Source organism: Microtus oregoni, unplaced genomic scaffold, assembly GCF_018167655.1.
Source record: "Microtus oregoni isolate MIOR12 unplaced genomic scaffold, Mior012 000132F_ref0000261, whole genome shotgun sequence".
In the NCBI taxonomy this organism is placed as follows: Eukaryota; Metazoa; Chordata; class Mammalia; order Rodentia; family Cricetidae; genus Microtus; species Microtus oregoni.
This window is the reverse complement of record NW_024544775.1, coordinates 1,354,586-1,373,760: the sequence shown is the minus strand read 5'-3', so window position 1 is coordinate 1,373,760 and position 19,175 is coordinate 1,354,586. Positions and strand designations below refer to the sequence as shown.

Below are 19,175 nucleotides of genomic sequence, written 5' to 3'. Positions count from 1 at the left end.
GTGCAGGCCCAGTTCCTGCTGCCACAGTCTCTGTGAGGTGAAAAGTACATCCGTGGGCTGGAAGACACTGTTTCCTTGGTGCCACCATCGTCTTTGGCTCCTACAATCTCTTTCTACCTCCTCTTCCAAATAGATCGCTGAGCCTTGAGGAGTTTGATGAAGATGTACCATTTAGGGCTGAGGGTTCTAAAGTCTCATTCTCTGCACCTTGTCCAATCAGGAGGCAGAAGTGGGCTGATCTTAATGAGTTAGAGGCCAGCCTGGACTACACAGTGAGTCCCTGTCTCTAAAAAACTAAAAATAAGATTGAAGACGAGGGCCGGGTGTAGTTCCCAAGTATGATGTGCTTAGCATGGATAGGTGAGTACTCAATATCCAGCATTCCTCACTTTCATCAAAAGCCACACACTGGGTACAGACCGGGAGAGGCAAGTGGAATGCTGGAAGAGCAAGGTTAATACACTTAAGTGTGTATTTTATTAGTCAGAGTTTCAAAAATTCCATTTTTAGTGCACTTAAATACGACTGTAATTACAGTGTTTCCCTCGCAATGTGAAAACACTATACTACTCCTGGTTGATTTCGGAAATTACGACATCCTCAAACAGATCCGCGATGTTCGGGAAGGCAGTCTTGGGGCTGACCTGGGCCATCTAGGAAACAGAAGGATGCGCATGCGCACCCCCTCTCACCTGCCAGACCAGGGGATAGCAGAGGCCGGTGGCATGGGTTCCCTCTCTAGGACGCACAAGCTGGTGTTAGGAGAGACCGCAAGAGAGCAGGGTGTCCCCACAGTAACACACTGACCGACACCCGGCTCGGAGTCAACAGCAGCACGGCCGCCAGCAGGGACATGAGCGGCACGACGGAAGCGAACCCAGCACGACAGCCGTAAAGCGACGCCACGGCGTGCTTTCCGGCTTCCAGAGACTTAAATTTTCCAGGTTCGTGAGACCTCCAATTTTTTTCTCTGTGTGTTTTAAATGAAAACACCACATCTAGACTTAACTCTGTCCTATCCGTGATAAATAGTATTATTTTGTACTTCTTTATTAGTGTTTTGTGATTTCCACTTTAATTCGTAAGTTTTAAATCTTTTAGTTTCTAAGCAAAATAAGTTTATAAATATTTGTTATTTTGCATAGGGATCGCTCTTTGAACACAGTATGCAATCATAAGACTTTTTAAAATTATTATACTGAAGGAAAACCCCCAAACAATGGGGGCTGCCTCTCGGTCCCAGAATTAGGCACACATCACACCCAAACACCTGTTTTCACAGATTCTTTATTACGCAGGGAAGAAAAGTTAAAGTGGCTTCTTTCTGACTCAGACAGAAAACAGCAGCAAATGACCTTGCGGGTGTTCAATTTTTAAGAAGAGTAAAAAAGTGAGGTCTGTGTCAGAATGAACGAGGATGTCGTGGTATATTTTGATGGGGGTGTGTTGATTGGGTGAACCAAAGGGGGCTTTTGATTGCTGGAGTTTAATACTTTGATAGTTGGATCTTGGTAATCAGAATCAGGAGAAGGAAGTGGCCAAATAAGAGAATAGACCTTCGTGGCTAGCTTTAGAAATGTAGGTTTTTAGCAACGCAGAGGGAAGGGGAGAGAAGGGCAGGGTTTGCCAGAGCCATGTGCTCGAGTGAGCTAGTATCCTTTCATATTTATTTATATTATTATATTTTATTATTGTAGTAAGTATAATTACTATAATATTATAGTAGGTAAGATAACTATGAAACTTTGTAATAATAAATTTCAAATTGTGGATAAGAAGAACAATTTCTTAGCAAACTTTCAAGAAGCTTTTTGTTTTGGAAACAGTACTGGAGAATGAACCTAGGCCTTACGCACATAGCCAGGCAAGTGGTCCACCCCTGAGCTACTTCAACCCCAGCCCTTCAGTGAATAATTTAAAAATGTAAGTATCCAATCACTATAAATAAATCAGAGTTAAACTTCTTTCCTTTGGACCCGAGCCCCCAGTGCCTGGAGATTTTACCAAAAACTGAAGGAACAAATAATCCTTATGTAAACTTTTTCTAAGAATTCAGAATTAAAAACCAGAGAAAGCTGCCCAGTGCATCATCAGCATGACTATAGCCTTAATACTCAAGTCTCCCAAAGATAATATCGGACAATAAAGGTATAAACCAATTTATTAACACAGATGTATTTTTTAAACAAACAAAAACAAAGAGGTGAATAAATTTAATAAATTATGACCAATAAATTAATAATTTACCCTGGTTGCACAAGGGAGATATATTTGTAAATTGCCCTCAGTTATTTTCTTTCTTTCTTTCTTTCTTTTTCTTTTTTTTTTTTTTGTTGTTGTTGTTTTTCGAGACAGGGTTTCTCTGTAGCTTTTGGTTCCTGTCCTGGAACTAGCTCTTGTAGACCAGGCTGGCCTCGAACTCCCAGGGATCCGCCTGCCTCTGCCTCCCGAGTGCCTGGGATTAAAGGAGTGTGCCACCACCGCCCGGCCCCTCAGTTATTTTCTTTTCGGTGCCAGGGACCGAATCCAGGATCTTGTTCCTTCTAAGAATGTGTTTACCTCTGACTTACACTCCAGTCCTAGCAAAGGTAACATTTCAAGGTAACATTATGAAATATTGAAAATGTTAAAAGCGTAGCTCTCCTCTAGTCCATACGTAAATGTAAGTAAACAGAATCACTGCAGAGTTTTTGGCATGGTCAAGTATAGGCGAAGGCGCTCGTATCCCGCAGCCCAGCAATTCCCCGCGTTTGTCTGTTCTGTGGTCCTCCGAGTGTATTCAGGGAACAGCAGTATCAGTTTCACCCGGGAAGCTGTTGGGGCTGCGCATGCTCGGGTGTCACCCCAATTTACTAGTCAGAAATGTGAGGTGGGGGGGTGATGGCAATTGCCTCTGTCTTAAAATAACTCCAAATTATTCTGATGCAGGCTACAATTTGAGAAATGATGACCTAGAGGAGTTCAGGTGCAGCTCCAGGGAGACACACGAGTGCGAGTCAGGTACAGCCCGCAGGGCTTTCGAAACGACTGGATGATCTGGATACAAACCAGAGCACCACTGTTTCCTGGTCCTTTGACTTAGGGAACATTATGTACATTTCCTGCACATTAGTTGCGCATTTGCTAAATGGGGCTGAATACAGACAGTTCCTTTTGCTTATAGTTGCCCTGAAGGTCAATTAAACCAATGCCTCGTGCGTGGTGACTAGTCAGTGCCCTCTTGGCGCGCTCAGGCGGGCGCGCTCAGGCGGGCGTTCATTGCAGTCTTGCTTGCTATAACGAAATAATGGAAGCAGACTGCTCCAAAACAAGACCGAGCGTGGACATGGAAATGGGCTATAATTGGTAAACTTTGATTGGCGGCTATATGAGTGTGAGTGTTTAGCCCTCTTCATTTTTTTACATGTGATAGCATCAAGGTAGGGAAGCCTAAAAGAGGACCCAAGGGTCATCCATCCACGTCATGAGCTGCCCTGCCTTCGGGGTAGACTGCTGCTATTCTATCCTAACATTCACCCCAGACTTCTCTGCCCACGCACGGAGTAGCCTGCCGTTCTTCCTCCGTGTAAGAAGCTTCTGGTGACTGACCTCTGTCTGCTTCTCTTGACAGCAGGAAACGGCACTCATCCATCTCACCAATCACTTTTGAAAGGACATTCTGATGTGGATCTGTTATGCCATGTCCTTTCCAATGCAACCTGGCACCTGTAGGATCGGTTGTGGGTGAAGCTGGAGCCGACTGGGTGTTCACTGCCCCTGGCTAGTTTACGCTTCAGTCGGATTTCGTTTATAGGTGCAGACTGCTTTACACCCTATGCGGCCAGACTTCTCTAGAATTTCCAGTTGTCATCTAGTTCTCTTTGGAGGGATGCTACCTCCATCAGACAGATCTGTCTTTGTGTAATCTATGATTGGAAAGAAAAGTTACGTCCCGTGGTATTCCTGGCCTCTTTCACTAATGGCATGCGGGCAATCTTTAGGGGAAGATTCATCCCTTTCATCTAGTGTCAGCTTCCTCCACAAAGTAACTGTGTCATCTAAGTAAAAAAAAAAAATGTAGTTGCAAAATAATTGACTTGTAATTCCACCTTTTATTAGCATTTCATTACACTTGCATACACGTATATAGTGTACTTTCACCGATTCAACCCCTCTATTACCATTTTCTCCTTTCTCCTCCTCGCTCCCCCTTCCACATTCCTAGAGACCCCTTCTACCCTTTTTTAAAAATGTTATCACATTTATCTCTTTGTACGGGGGGGGATGGAAGGGTGCACATGTGCCGTGGGACATGCATGTAGGGGTCAGAGAACAACCTTCAGGAGTTAGCTCTCTCCTCGCACCCTGTGGTTCCCATAGACCAGGCTCAGACCGTCAGGCTGGTCAGTTCCTTCACCCACTGAGCGATCTTGGCAAGCCCCTTTTCCATTCCTATCATTTTCCTCCTTTATCCGTTGACGTGCACTGTATTAGTTACCGTACTGATGCAGACCAACTTATAGAAGAAAGAGTTCGCTAACAGTCCCAGGGAAGGAGTCCGTAATGGCAAGGAAACCATGGCAGCGGGCAGTCAGAGCAGGACGCTGAGAGATCACATCTTCCACTGCCTACCGAAAACGGAGGCAACTCTTCAAACCGTCCCTTCAGGGATACCTCCTCCGCTAGCAAAGCTCCACTTCCTAAAGGCTCTACAACCTCTTCCAAACAGCGCCACCCACTGGGTACCAAGTGTCCAAATTCCTGAGCCTGTAGGAGACGCGCTCTTTCATCACTGGGAGTATCTTAGCAGATCCGTAACTTGGGTATTGTAAATAGTTCCATAATAAACACGGGTGTATGAGTATTTCTGTGGTATACCGACTTCAGTCTCTTTGGGCATCACACAGTGGTTCCATTTTTAATTTTTGAGAAACCTCCATGCTGATTTTTTTTTTTTTTTTACTGTTGCTGTGCTAATTTGCAATCTCAACCATGTATGTAGCAGGTCCCTTTCTTTGTATCTTTACCAGTATTCATTGCTTTTCATTTTGCTTTGGCTTGGTTGCGGTTTTTTTGTTTGTTTGTTTGTTTGTTTTTTGATGACTATCACTTTGACTGCCATGAAAATACTCAATTTGTATTTCCCCGGTAGCTAAAGACGCTGAAAATTGTTTCCATATGTGTATGAATTAGTTTTATTGTTTCATTTGGAAAGCGTCTAATATGGGTTCATTTGCCCATTTGTTGATAGGGTTATTTATTCTTTTGAAAGGCCTGGTTCTTTCAGTTCTGTATACATTCTGATTCTGAAGAGCTGGCAAAGACATGTTCCAACTCTGACACCTGTCTCTTCATTGTTTTCTTTTTTGTTTGTTTGGGGGGGTTGTTTGTTTGTTTGTTGTTTATTTGTTTGTTTTGGTTTTTCGAGACAGGGTTTCTCTGTAGCTTTGAGGCCTGTCCTGGAACTAACTCTTGTAGAGCAGGCTGGCCTCGAACTCACAGAGATCCGCCTCCCTCTGCCTCTCGAGTGCTGGGATTAAAGGCATGTGCTACCACCATCTGGCTTCTTCATTGTTTTCTTTGGCTGTGCAGAAGCTTATGAGTTTGGTGTGATCCAATCTGCCAATCCTTGCTGTTGTTCCTTGAGCTAGGAGCAATATTCAGAAACTCGTTGTCTATGCCTGGGTCTTCATGTCTTTCCTCCTTGTTTTCCACTAGCAGTTTCAAGTGTAACTCTTCTTCAACCTGCTTGGTACCTCTAAATCTCTCTTACGTGACTGAAATCAAAGTAGTGGAGTGTTTTATAAGAGACATGCTGACAGGTCTTTGCTTAAGAGAGCCTCTAGGGGGCAGTGTTATCCAGCAGAATCTTAACACTGCCCTTCATTCAATCTACCCCGTTCACATTCTTCACCAAAGTTCTTTCTGGTCTTTTGTATTTTGGATAATGTCAAGGCATCGTTGGTCCTAACTACTAACATATGCTAAATGCTTAGCAGATTATGGCCTTTTAATTAGTTGATCTCACAGATGAAGAAGTCTCCAGCTGAACTAGTCCTACATTTTATTTATTTATTTATTTATTTATTTATTTATTTATTATGTATACAATATTCTGTCTGTGTCTATGCTCGAAGGCCAGAAGAGGGCACCAGACCCCATTACAGATGGTTGTGAGCCACCATGTGGTTGCTGGGAATTGAACTCAGGACCTTTGGAAGAGCAGGCAATGCTCTTAACCTCTGAGCCATCTCTCCAGCCCTAGTCCTACATTTTTACATGAGAAGTGCAGCTCAGTTTTCTGGAACACCTATAGGTCCTGGGTGTCTTTCCAATTTAAAGCTACGCCTTGAGTCGATATCAGCGCTTGGGTAACTCATATTCCTCAACTCGCGGGTTTCCTTGTGACTTCTTATTCCCACCCTGCACACTAGTATTGCTATCTGTTTCTCTCTTCTGGCTGTCACTATTTGGTTTATATGTTTAAGTACTCTGATAGTATGTGCATATATGATATGTATACATATATATTCCCAATAAATTAACCTTTTGTGAGTATGCATCTTTTCTTAATTGAATTTTTTTTTTTACTTTAGATGAACTCAAAAGTTTTGTCATAGTGAATGACTATGCACCTTGCCCTTTTAACTTGTCTGATTCTTTGAAGGACAGAATTCCAGAAATAGGGCCAGCAAGATGGTTCAGTTGCTTGCCACCAAGACTGACAACCTGAGTTTGATCCCCAGAACCAACTCCGAGAAGCATCATTACCTGGGCCAGTGGGATTGTGTCCGAAGCATTTAGTTCCAAATAGCTATTACTACAGGTCTTGAGTAGAGGGACACATGATTTCACTTATTTTTGCATCTCCCGTTAGCTAAAATTATGTTGGAAACCATCTAAGTGCTAAAAAACAAAAGTTTTTTTTCTTTCTTTTTTTTCTAGCTTTTATTCAAGTGTACTGACTTGACAATGATTTTAGATTTTGTTAAAAGCAGCCACATCCATGGATTGTACATAGTCCTCAAAAGCAGTAATCTGCTCCTCCAGCCTATCGTCTTCAACCACACACTGTATTTGAAGCTTTTTAATTCCGTATCCCACTGGAACCAATTTGGAAGAGCCCCACACCAAGCCGTCTGCCTGAATGCTCTGACACACTCCTCTAACTTTGCCATGTCTGTCTCATCGTCCCAGGGCTTCACATCCAGTAAGATGGAAGACTTGGCAACAACCGCAGGCTCTGGAAAAGATTTAAAAATGCATTGCCCTTACTCAAATGAACACCTTTGCTCTAGGTCCATCTTCTTACAGAAAAACACACAAAACCCACCTCGTGTCTGTCACGCACATTCCTCTTTCTGTGTGGCTAAGAAAGAGGCATGAAACTGTGTAACAGTCTCTATCCCACAGAGGAATGCTACAGCTGCCACCATCAGATCAGCTGCAGACCAGTAGCTGTGGACCAAAAGTATTTTTTTTTTAAGACTTACTTATTTGTTATGTATACAACATTCCTTCCATGTATGCTTGCATGCCAGAAGAGGGCACCAGATCTCATTACAGATGGCTGTGAGCCACCATGTGGTTGCTGGAAATTGAACTCAGGACCTCTGGAAGTATAGTCAGCGCCCTTAACCTCTGAGCCATCTCTCCAGCCCAAACAAAAGTATTTTATTTGATGATAGAATGAGCAAGTGGGTAAAACCAATGACTGGTGACAAAGTTTTGATGCCTAGAAAGTAGTCACACATTTTAAATTTCGTAGTCAGTCGCTTTCCTTCCCCCAAAGCTGCGAATAGACCTGGCACTTCCGTGGGTTAGAGATGGACACACAGCTCTTCCCTTAGCCCAAAGGCAGCTACTTCCACTGTTCCATCCAGTCGCTGATTCCTTCAGAAGCTCCCTTCTCTTGTGACGCTGCCACCTGCATCGCTGCTCATTATGAGTCTTGTGTCCACTATTCAGCTGGTGGAACGGAAAGCGTGGGGAATACTGCGTGTGGTGTGGAGGAATTTGCAGCTATTGTAACGTATTTAGGCTGTCTTTGACGCCTCATCTCTTGACAGCATCAGCTCACTTCAATGTCACCTACCGCTCCAGTCATCCCCCGCCACTTCATCCTCCTTTATTATCACTACAAGATGGATTTTCTTCAATCTTTATCGAACAGTGATCCCCTCTCCACTAAAGCTAAGCCTCCTCAGACCGTCATTTGAGGATCTAGGGATGTCAGTTCATCATCTCCTGAGTTGTATCTGCCAACACTGGCCTTCCTAGCTTACTCAGATCAGAAAACACACCCTAACTGTGTCATGTGCTTTTGTCTCCATTTTTTTTATTTTTATTTATTATGTATACAATATTCTGTCTGTATGCCTGAAGGCCAGAAGAGGGCGCCAGACCTCTTTACAGATGGTTGTGAGCCACCATGTGGTTGCTGGGAATTGAACTCAGGACCTTTGGAAGAGCAGGCAATGCTCTTAACCACTGAGCCATCTCTCCAGCCCCCCTCCATTTTTTTTTAATTTTGTTTTTATGTTGTTCTGATTTTTAGACAGAATCTCACCATGTAGCCCAGGCTGACCCCAAACTAGGATAGCCTTCTCACCTCTTGTTCCTGAGTGCTAGGATTACACACACGTGTGTGCCACCATGCTTCTTGCTGGCGGTGGTGGTGCTGGGGACTAAATCGGTGACCTCACACTAGGTAGGCGAGCCAAGTCTTTCTAACAGCAAACTTCAAGCCTTCACCTGAGGCCCATGAGGCCTCTCTTTTTCAAAATGAACTAACTGCACGGGGCCATCACTAACTCCACCCTCTCCATCCTCCATCTGCCACGGGTCATCGTTGCCGGCTGCAGCTCTTCGTATCTTTCACCCGTTTTATCCCTTTGCCTAGATTTACATTTTCTTCCTCATAATACAGCTTAAGTTCTAGAAGGTCGAGACACATGCTGTCTTTGCACTCATGACGCCACCAAGAAGTGCTTGCTTGAGTGGGCTTCCAGTGTTTCTCTGGAACCTTTAGGGTGAGGGCAAGTCGGCATTCTGCAGACTAATGTTGCGTCCTCTGCTTTCTTGCAGCCATACTCCCCATCGCTTCCAGCTGCTGCACTGAGGTTTCCCACCACGTCTCCAGAAGGCTTCTGGAGAGAGTGAACGCCTGCAGCATCCAGAGAGCCGACGGGGACTGTGACTTGGCTGCCGTCATGTGAGTGTTGTTCAGCGAGGACGTGTCAAACCAAAGGCTGGTGATCCCCTTGGGGAACAGGCGCTAATGCTTTACCTGGCGCACAACCAACACAGCACTCAAACAAGGGTAGGGAGAGTAACTCTCCTGTCTTTTGGGCGCCAGGCTACCTGGGGTAAACACACAATCCCTCTGTATGCCCTGAGTCCTGTGCTCGACCTTCAGCTTTTTCTAAAAGAAAAGATTTATTATTAATTTTGTATATATTGTGTTCTGACTGCATCTATGCCTGCAGGCCAGAAGAGGGCATCAGATCTCACTACAGATGGTTGTGAGCCACCGTGTAGTTGCGGCAGTTGAACTCAGGACCTCTGAAAGGGCAGCCAGTGCTCTTAAGCTCTGAGCCATCTCTCCATCTTGTCACCACTTTAAACTGTAACTTTCCCCAGGCAGGAGAAGGTTGCTGACACTTTTACTCTCTGAATTCAACAGGAATTATAATCTGAAAAACAAACTGGCAATGTCTGCACTTGTTACAGCACTGCAAGCAATCCACTTGCAAATGCCCTTGTTGCTTTTGATTCTGGAGTGTTGGTTCACCTGCAACCCCCTGGCCCTCCCACCCCTTCCACTACACCTCAGGGTCAGCACTGTAGGTCAACAACAGCAGTCTAAGAGGAAGGCATAATTTATTTCCCTGCCATGCAGGAGTGGACAAGGTTACAGGGTTCATCTGCTGTAGTATTGCTGGCACATGGTAGATGTGGGATTCTCACACAGCTCTCTGGCTTAAGAACACTATTTCATCTAAGGTCATTCAAAAGGAAGGGTGGAATGTAGAGCCTGTAATCTTAGCATTCAGGAGGCTGAGGCAGAGGGGTCACCAGTTCAAGGTCAGTCTGGGTCACTTGGTGGTAGCCTATCTCAACAAAAACAACGTTTTCCCCTCATCTCCCTCGAGTGCTGAGCTTAACACCACTTACGCGTCTGGGTGACGCTAAGGAGCCATTTGGCATTCTTTCCTTTGGAACATAGAATAACATCATTGCCTATGCCCAAGCTCCTGAGACACCTTTGTTCTATTAAAGTATCAGTCAGTGATTATGTACTGAGAACTGTTCTGTAGACTGAGGATACAACAGAGATCCAGTGGTCTCTGACCTTCTGGAGTCTTTAAGGAACTTTTTATGCGTCTGGGTTTCACAGGTCATCCTATGAGTTTCCTTAGTCTGGTAGTTTGAATTATTTCTAGGATTATACACACACACACACACACACACACACACACACACACACACACATTTTAAGAAAAGGGGGAAATATATTGCTTAGCTTGTATCATATGCCCAATTATTGCTATTTTATTATTAGAATGAGAAAATGAAGATTGAGGATTTCTCTGCATCTTTTCAGAGAAATCTACTCACTATGTAAGTTGAGAAACCCTGATCCAAGACAAGAATTCTAAAAATGGCAGAGAAAGAGTTCATAAACCATTGACAGACAATCGTCAGATTAGGGGACTGTGAAGTCCTTGACATTTTTTTTTTTCCGAGACAGGGTTTTGCTGTAGTTTTAGAGCCTGTCCTGGAACTAGCTCTTGTAGACCAGGCTGGCCTTGAACTCACAGAGATCGCCTGCCTCTGCCCCCCAAGTGCTGAGATAAAAGGCGAGCACCACCAACGCCCGGCTGTCCTTGACATTTTTTACTCAGGAACCTGTAAGCAGCTCCCAGGCAAAAGGTCTGGTCCACGGGTTTTATAAGATTTTCCAAAGATTCAGAGACTAATGAAGTTTTAAAACTATACTTGGGGTCAGATTCTGAGGAGCAAACAATTATTTGTCCAGGATTAAATAATCTTGCATGACTACCTAGGAAAACAGAGGGTAGAGAACTCTCTCTGCTTCGCTTCACCTCTGTTTGCACTGCCCTGGCTCCAGCAGCTTGGATGATTTGATCATTGGGAACCAGTGTAATCTGTGCCATCCAAGGTGCATATCATAAGGTGCCTCCTTCTAAGGGGCATTTCAAGTCCCTAAGCTTTGGGAGATCTCTGAGCTAGGGTTTGAATATAATATGTCTCCTACAGGCTTATTGCTGGGTGATGGCTCTGCAGCTGGTAGCCCTATTCTGGGAGGTTCGGTAAACTCTAGAAGGTGGGGCCTGCTGCAGATAGGGCCTTGTCAGAAAAACTGGGTCACTAGGGGTCTGACTATGTCCCCAGCCCCTTCCTCCCCATCACAATATGAAGAACCCCTGCAGTACATATTCCCACTGTCATGGTGTTCTTCCCCAAATGCTTGGAGCCAATTGGTCATGGTTGAGCCCTCTGAAACCACAACTCTCCCCTAAATTCATCCTTAAATAGGTCCTCTAAGACTAATAAAGTATACTTGATAGAAATGGCAGTATTTTAATTAATCTTCATAAATATCATTGGTAATAATTGGAGAGTCAAAAATACATAGACAGTTGATAGCAGCTGGAAGCATCTGGATGCTTGTTTTTGTTTAGTTCAGCACCTAGTCTGCCGAACTAGATTGACCAAGCTTGTCTTTGCTGCTCTGAGAAACACCAAAGTCCTAACTGCTCTTCTCAAGTCCTTCCACGTCACTGACGTAGGCATATCTGTCATTTCAACCTAAAGGAGGCATAACAACATTTACAAGGAAGTCTCATGTAGAATTAGGAAAACAGACAAAGTTCCTGTGGGTATTTAAGAGACAGCATCTTGAGAACACTATGGGTGATAGGATTGTAGTTTAGGTGGGGATTGGCGGATGTCAGAGATCTTAAAGGCATAGACAATGTAAACCCTTTCTTATTTGCTGTTTTTGTCCTTCTCTGACCAAAATGCCTGACAGAAACAATGTGGTGGAGGAAAGATTTATTTGGCTGATGGTTTTTAAGTGTTCAAGCCCATGGTGGTAGTCAAGACATGGCGGAGTCCTTGGTGGGAGGTTGCGTGTGGCAGAGGCTCTGCATGTCATGGTGGATCAGAGAGCAGAGTGAGATCAGAACCAGCAGCCGGGCCATGGCTTTCAAAGGCCAGTTTCTAGTGAATGGTCCCACAGCTTCCCCAAACAGGAAAACAGTCAGGGAGCAGGCGTTTGAAACTTTAGCCAGTGGAGAACATTTCAGATTCAAACCATAACATCCTCACTTTGAGGAGGAAAAAATGTAATTGAAGAATTAACCTTTAGGTTTTAAAAATAGATTATTTTGTTTTGCTTTTCAAATTAATGTGTTTTTTAATGTGAGTGCTCTATCTGCATGTACACATGCCTGCCAAAAGAGGGCATCAGAACCCATTATAAATGGATGTGAGCCTCCTTGTGGTTGTGGGGAAATTGAACTCAGGACTTCTGGAAGAGCAGCCAGTGCTTTTAACCACTCATCGTACCAGCCCACAAAGTATTAATTTTTAATTAAAAGGAAATTATAAAGCCAATCTCTGTTTTTAAACATTTGATTTATAAAAGTACAAATTTATAAATTGAACCCTGTGCTGATAAGCATGTTATGATTTGGTTCCAAAATGAATACAAGTTTCCCATGGAGGATGCCAGCTACAAGCTGCCCTGCAACTGTGGTGCCAAGCGCTGCTGTCGCTTCCTTAACTGAGGCTGTCGCTGCCCCAGATTCCTCCCGTGCCCACTGCCATTTCACCCTGACCTGTGGATGTGCGCATGGAGCGGGCAAGAGCCACCCAGCCATCGGCTCTTTCCTGCCCCGGGGACCCAGGATGTAGATATTGTACAAAGGTTTCTAAATTCCTTCTTTTCTATGTACTTTTTTATTTAAGAGAGTGGGGTCCCAAGAGGGAATCTCCCCCACAATAAAGTCTGTCAATGTTTGGGAAAATAGATTTTTGTATCTTTCAGTGGTTACAGATCCTCTCTGTTGTGTTTTCTAATACTCAACCTTAGAAGTCTTATTTTCAAATGATTTTACTACAGAAGCATACCTGGGTTTGTCCAAATGTAGTCATTTAACTATGACTGCATAAAAAGGCTTTGATATTTGAGACCAGAAATGCAGAAAGCATCGCTTGTATTACAAATGCCTCACCCAAGCAGCGTATACTATAAACTACAATTCATTATTTAATTCATAGAAATTAAATTACTAATGATCTCACTAGACTCTTCTGCTCTATTTTCTGCCTGGAAATAAGTCCTTTGTTTCTGACCCTATAAATAAATGATCATTGTACTTTCTCCATGCCTTAGACAGCAGTTTGATTGTTCCCAGCCCTCTACCCAGACTTCATTAAGGAACTTCCGGAAACACAATGAAAAGCTGTTATCTTTAGCAGAGGTGCAGGTTTCTTGTACTTCACGGAGATTATCTCTTAAACAGAAATCTCTGTTTGTTATTGTTGTCCACCTCACAACCCCACCCCATGGAGCCATTCAGGAAGTTAGGATTTCTCAGAAGTAGTTTTGTAATGATGCTCCAAGGAAGAGGGGGGAGAAATAAACTTCAGGGAGTAATCCCAGATATAGTCTCCACAGAAGGACCACAGCCCACACTCACTGGAGAGGACCACAGCCCACACTCACTGGAGAGGACCACAGCCCACACTCACTGGAGAGGACCACAGCTCACACTCACTGGAGAGGACCACAGCTCACACTCACTGGGGAGGACCACAGCTCACACTCACTGGAGAGGACCACAGCCCACACTCACTGAAGAGGACCACAGCTCACACTCACTGCAGAGGACCACAGCCCACACTCACTGGAGAGGACCACAGCTCACACTCACTGCAGAGGACCACAGCCCACACTCACTGGGGAGGACCACAGCCCACACTCACTGTATTTTTTTTTCTTTTGAGGCAGGGTCTGTCTGTCTAAGTAGTCCTGGCATTCAGGAACTATGTGAATCAGGCTGACCTTGAACTCACAGAGTGCTGGGATTGAAGGCACATGCCACCACACTGTGGTCCATTGGACTATATGTACCGGTACCCTTCCTGGGTGAAGAATCAGGAGGCCTCCCTGGTTTCTGATCTAGAAATTCACAGTAGGGTGAGCTGGTGGTACTGTTAGGGATTATGAAACTGGGGTGTCTGAGGGAGGATGGAGGATGCTACCTACTTCCTTTCTCAGTGTTGCCTCAACCTGAGTGAAAGGGCAATTAGGAGCCAGCTGGGGTTCAGCATGTCCTACTCCTGAGGATTCCGAACACCGTCGAGAATTGTATTCAACTCTGAGCCCTGCCAGGGCTGGCCATGAAACAGGCTTCCATGGGGTGGTTGTTGCCTCTTCCTTTAGCTCCTACACGGTTCCGCCTCCTATGGCTTCTCGGGGAGAGCATCTCTCTCTCCTTTGGGTGGATAGGAAGGAGCTGTAGCTAAAGTTTTACTTTTTCTAGCCCAGCCATGCTAGAAGTTTTCTCCCACAAGAGCAAAGCAACTAACTGGCTGCAGATAATCAGCACTGATTGCTAAGTCCCCTCTATGTGAGGCAGTTGGAGAATATAAAGTCTTCTATTAGGATGTCCGCTCCTTTCAGATTGATTTTCCTCCACAATCTGACTTTCCTACACTAAAGCCCACCCACACGTTTCCACGGTCGTCTCCTCTGTTGATTCCACACATTATCTGATAATGGTTTCTCTTGAGAGAAATAGCAACCTGTTCCCCGCCCCTCCCTTCATCTCCCCGTGACTATCAGGCTTGAGGGTTTTAGTTTATCTGGACACAGCTATATTATACATGTAGAAACAGCAGGATTTGCCACATTTCACCAGATCTGCCTGGCACCTAATGGAGAACTTTAAAAAGAGAAACTCCTCTAGTTAGCCCAAATTGTGGGGGCCACCCCCTAAAAATAAAAACAAATTCTGAATTGTAATTAGAACTACATTATGTTAAATTTTATTGAACACCAAAATATTTTAGTAGATTTTTCTATTGGCCAAATTTGACTTTAGGTCTGTAATGAGTTACTGCATTCCTATTGTAATAGGGGCTTTTCAAAATTGTCTCAACTCTTCCTCCATCAAGATAGAGTGTTTCCTAGGTAGGAGAAGTGAAACAAGTGCTCAGACAAAAGACATAGGAAATTAAGTACCCGAAGAGGCATATGAAGAGAAGAAAGAGGATGGTCAACCAAGGGGGTCCAGACAAGGGGGTCCAGACAAGGGTGTGCCTGCGAAGGGCGGGAAGGATGAATTGGTTTTGTTGGATGAAGTTTGAAGTGGGAAGAGAATTGTTTTCCCTGAGTTTGTTACTATGTTTTCCTCCTTTCGTCCTCTCATTCCCCCTCCTTTCTCCTCCTCTTCATCCAATCTCCCCGTTCCCTCCTCCTCAGTTTAACACTCGACTGACACTGAGGACAACAGACATCCTCTTGGTGTTCCATTTGACGTCCCTAAGAATGCAGTGTCCAAAAGTGGGGGCTGTCTGCAAGTTACCAGTTCTTTATATAGGTGTAATTCTTTGGTTCTTGTTTGTTTTGGAGGCAGGGTTTCTCTGTGTAGCCCTGGCTGTCCTGGAACTCCCTCTGTAGACCAGGCTGGCTTCAAACTCAAGAGATCCACCTGCCTCTGCCTCCCAAGTGCTGGAGTTAAAGGCATGCGCCACCACACCTGGCTTGTACTTGTAATTTCCGTGAAGATATTTTTTTTTCTCCTTTTCTTGGCAGCCTCCATGTTAAACGCAGAAGGATTTGCATCAGCCCGCACAATCATATGTTGAGGCGCTGGATGAGAGCCTCACAGGTGAAGACTGGCAAAGGAAACCCCTGCCGTAAGAGCGACAGGAAGAGTCACACCCCGAGGAAGCACGGGTCACAGAGCCACAAAGCTCCGGGTTAGAATGGACACAAGACCCTACAGGGATAACGCCACAAGTGAAACCGGTCCATAGTTGGTCATAAATTTGCCCCCTGAATCTTCCTTACAGACACCCCATGGTGTTTTGTTTTGCTAAAGGATGGTTGCGGGTGAGGATGTTAAGTTCAATGGTTGTGCAGCTTTGAGGGTCAACCCTTGGCACCGAAAGCAAAGACCAAACAAAAATGTGCACAGGTAACCAATGATATACTTAACTGAAAACATAAAATTCATCTTTATACACAAAATTTAAAGGGATAATATTGATAGAATTCTCCTAACTTTTAAATTGAAGTTCTCTGGTCCTACCGAGGAGCTGAAGGATTGGTACAGGATTCTGTACACACCTGCCACCTGCATTAGTCACTGTGAACATTCTCTCTCTCTTCTGTGTGCTTGTGTGCACTGCATATACATGGAAGGGGTTCTTCACTAAACCATCTGCAAAGTTGCAAGCCTGACCTTTGTCTAGCCCATTTCCTGTTACTGAAGTATTTCTGATTAGGTAACTTCTAAAGAGTACAAGTTTATTTGGCTCAGGTTTCTGAGGTGGGAAAGCCCGAGAACTTGACACTAACTGGTCAGCATCTGGGAAGACCTTTACAATGAAACTTAATGTGACATGTGGCAAGACAGCCCAGTGTGCTAACTGGATCCTCTCCTTTTCTTATACAGCCACTAGCAACATCAGAAAGACTACACCCAGGCAGCCTCATTTAACCTCAACTAAGGTTAAATTTAAAGGCCCATCTCCAGATGCCAACAACATAGAGATTTAAGGATCAAGTTCCAATACATAAATATCTGGAGAACACACTCAAACCATAGCAATACTTCAGCTCCAAGTTCTTTCTCGAATTATCACCCAAGAATAAACACATTTTCCTAAATAATTACACTAGCTGTTTTATACCTGGAAAGTCAGCAATTTTGTATAGTCTATACTCAAATTTCTTCCCAGATCACCTTATATAATTTTTTCCCGTCCAGGTTCACATATTGCCATTCATTTTTATGTTGCCTTAATATTTTCAATATAAAAGTGTCCCTTGGGCTTTTTCTTTTCTGCCTTCCTCCTGTTCTTCCATAGCTTGGACTCTTTAAAAGAGTAAAGGTCAGAATTTGCTGCACATTCCACGTTCGTGTACTTGGTCGTCGTGATCATCTCAAACTCCCCCTCCGGGTCTGTGCCCTTCTTGTTTCCCTTGTGGTTCCGCACCACCGTTTTCTAAGTAGTAAAGGGTAAGCCAAGTGCACTTAGAGGCTTGAATGGCTACGATCATGTTGTAAACTTGAAAGCTGGAGAAGAAACTCTGCCTCACTGCCCAGAACTTCTCTCTTCTGTTGTGGTTCTCAGCGCAGCAGCAGCATTATAAATACAGAAATTGACTGACCCGGAACTAGTCAAGTAGACCATGCTGGTCTTGAATTTACAGCCATCCACCTGCTTCTGCTTCCAGAACAATAGGATTAAAGGCATGTCCAACCACATGGCTCTAGAAGCCAATTAAAAAAAAAAAAAGACATTTCCTAATCCACTTCCTCCATGTGTTGTGAGCTGATTCACACTGAGAAATTTAGACACATGGTAAAAGCCCATTTCCATGACAACCGTTAGAACAGGATCAGTTTGCCAGGTGTCCTCGGTGTCTCGGGCAGTCCCAGGCAGTAGCATTACTAGGATTACTTGGAGGTACAAACGAAGTAGTGCTAGACCTGATGTCAGTCAAAATATCACCAGGTCAACCTTTGTCTAACGCCCCTCATAGAAACCGATGCAGCGTGCAGTTTCTTTAGGCTCACCAACAGTCCTGCAACTTTGTTTGGGTAAGAAAAGTGGAGGCTCGGAGAGGTCAAATGACTTGCCCAGCATCTTATAGTAAGAGGCAGAGACAAGCTGCGTCCAGATGACCGGACTCTTTGCTAGTTTTCCCTGCAGCCCCAACAGTGGACTGAGACATATGGACATGGAGGTGGGAGAGGAAATCTATCCCTGCGGTTCCCAGAGGACGAGGGACACATCTGGTTGACAGCATTAAAACCTCTGCCACCAGCACTGCGGTGAAGACTATTGGCAAAAGCCACTTTCCTAGACCAGACTGGGCCTCGACCTGATCCGATGCACTTTTATGTATTCCCAAGGTGGAGGAAACTACAAAATATTAGTCTTTGGCTTGCAAAATATTTTTCTTCAGATCCGTCTTTTGAATCTATCGTCGAATTTTATCGGGAAGTATAGCATCCTTTGATAGCTCAGCTCTGGCATGCCTTTGGCAGGCAACCCTGAGGAAAAACGCCATTATCATTCGGCATCATCAAAGTGCAGGTCTAAACGCCAAAGAAAGCAGCACTAAATTTACAATTGTAATAATACAAAATCAGAATGAGGCACAGTAGACATGTTGAAAAGTTAAAATGAAAACCAAAACATTGATCTTTGAGTCTTTCAACTAATCATTTGAATCATAATTATTGTTATATTTATTGTTATAATTCTTTTATTTCTACTTGTAACTATCATCCATAACTTGATACAACTTGGGGTCATGACAAATGACAGTATGTGTGATATGTTTTAAAAGCTGATGGCTGTGGTTTGGGTAAGTGTCTCCTAAGGCTTGTGTATGGAAGGAAGACCTGTTCTTCCATACTTGGTGCTCCTGGGAAGCAGGGGAGAATTCGGCACATGGAGTCTAGTGGGCAAACTCGGGTCCCTGGGTGTGTGTCCTGTGTTAGTATCACAGCACCAGAAACTAAGCAGCTTCTTTGGCCACATATTTCCAGCATGACATTCTGTCTGCCCCAGGCCCAGGGGTCACGGAGACCCAACTGATCGTGGACTGAAACCTTTGAAACTGTGAGCCGAATGAAGCCTGTCTGCTGTCTCAGTTGATTTGTCATGAGTATTTGTGACAGAAAAAGACGGGTTTTTACTGTAATGTGAGCAGTTAAGATTTAGTATCTGAAAGACTAAGTCTCTTAGAGTCTGCTGTGTGCTTAGTAAAATATTATCACTCTTATACTGTGTACAATATTGTAAGTACTGTTACTATATCACAAGTTCTATAAGTCACCAGTCTAACCTATAAGCCTTCCTTTTAGAATATGTATTCTTCTTATACTTTATTAAAAATTATACATTTTATTATAAAA

The 19,175-nt window shown here is 44.0% G+C and overlaps 1 protein-coding gene, 1 long non-coding RNA gene and 1 other non-coding gene across 4 annotated transcripts in view; 1 reads left to right on the top strand and 2 right to left on the bottom strand.

Moving 5' to 3' along the window:
- The window catches only part of LOC121444560, a 16,867-nt gene extending 15,929 nt beyond the window's left edge, over nucleotides 1-938 (bottom strand). For both annotated transcript variants that reach the window (XR_005973799.1, XR_005973798.1), the window contains exon 1: nucleotides 693-938. This is a non-coding gene — a long non-coding RNA (uncharacterized LOC121444560). The remainder of the gene's footprint in view (nucleotides 1-692) is intronic.
- Ccl28 (C-C motif chemokine ligand 28) overlaps nucleotides 1-19,175 on the top strand; it is a 24,311-nt gene extending 5,136 nt beyond the window's left edge. The window contains exons 2-3 of the mRNA XM_041646392.1: nucleotides 9,067-9,193; nucleotides 15,833-19,175. Of these exons, the coding sequence (XP_041502326.1) occupies nucleotides 9,067-9,193; nucleotides 15,833-16,004 (299 nt within the window). The 3' untranslated portion in view covers nucleotides 16,005-19,175. The remainder of the gene's footprint in view (nucleotides 1-9,066; nucleotides 9,194-15,832) is intronic.
- LOC121444570 lies at nucleotides 7,314-7,445 on the bottom strand. The gene has a single exon (XR_005973802.1). It is a non-coding gene; the product is annotated as a small nucleolar RNA SNORA41 (small nucleolar RNA).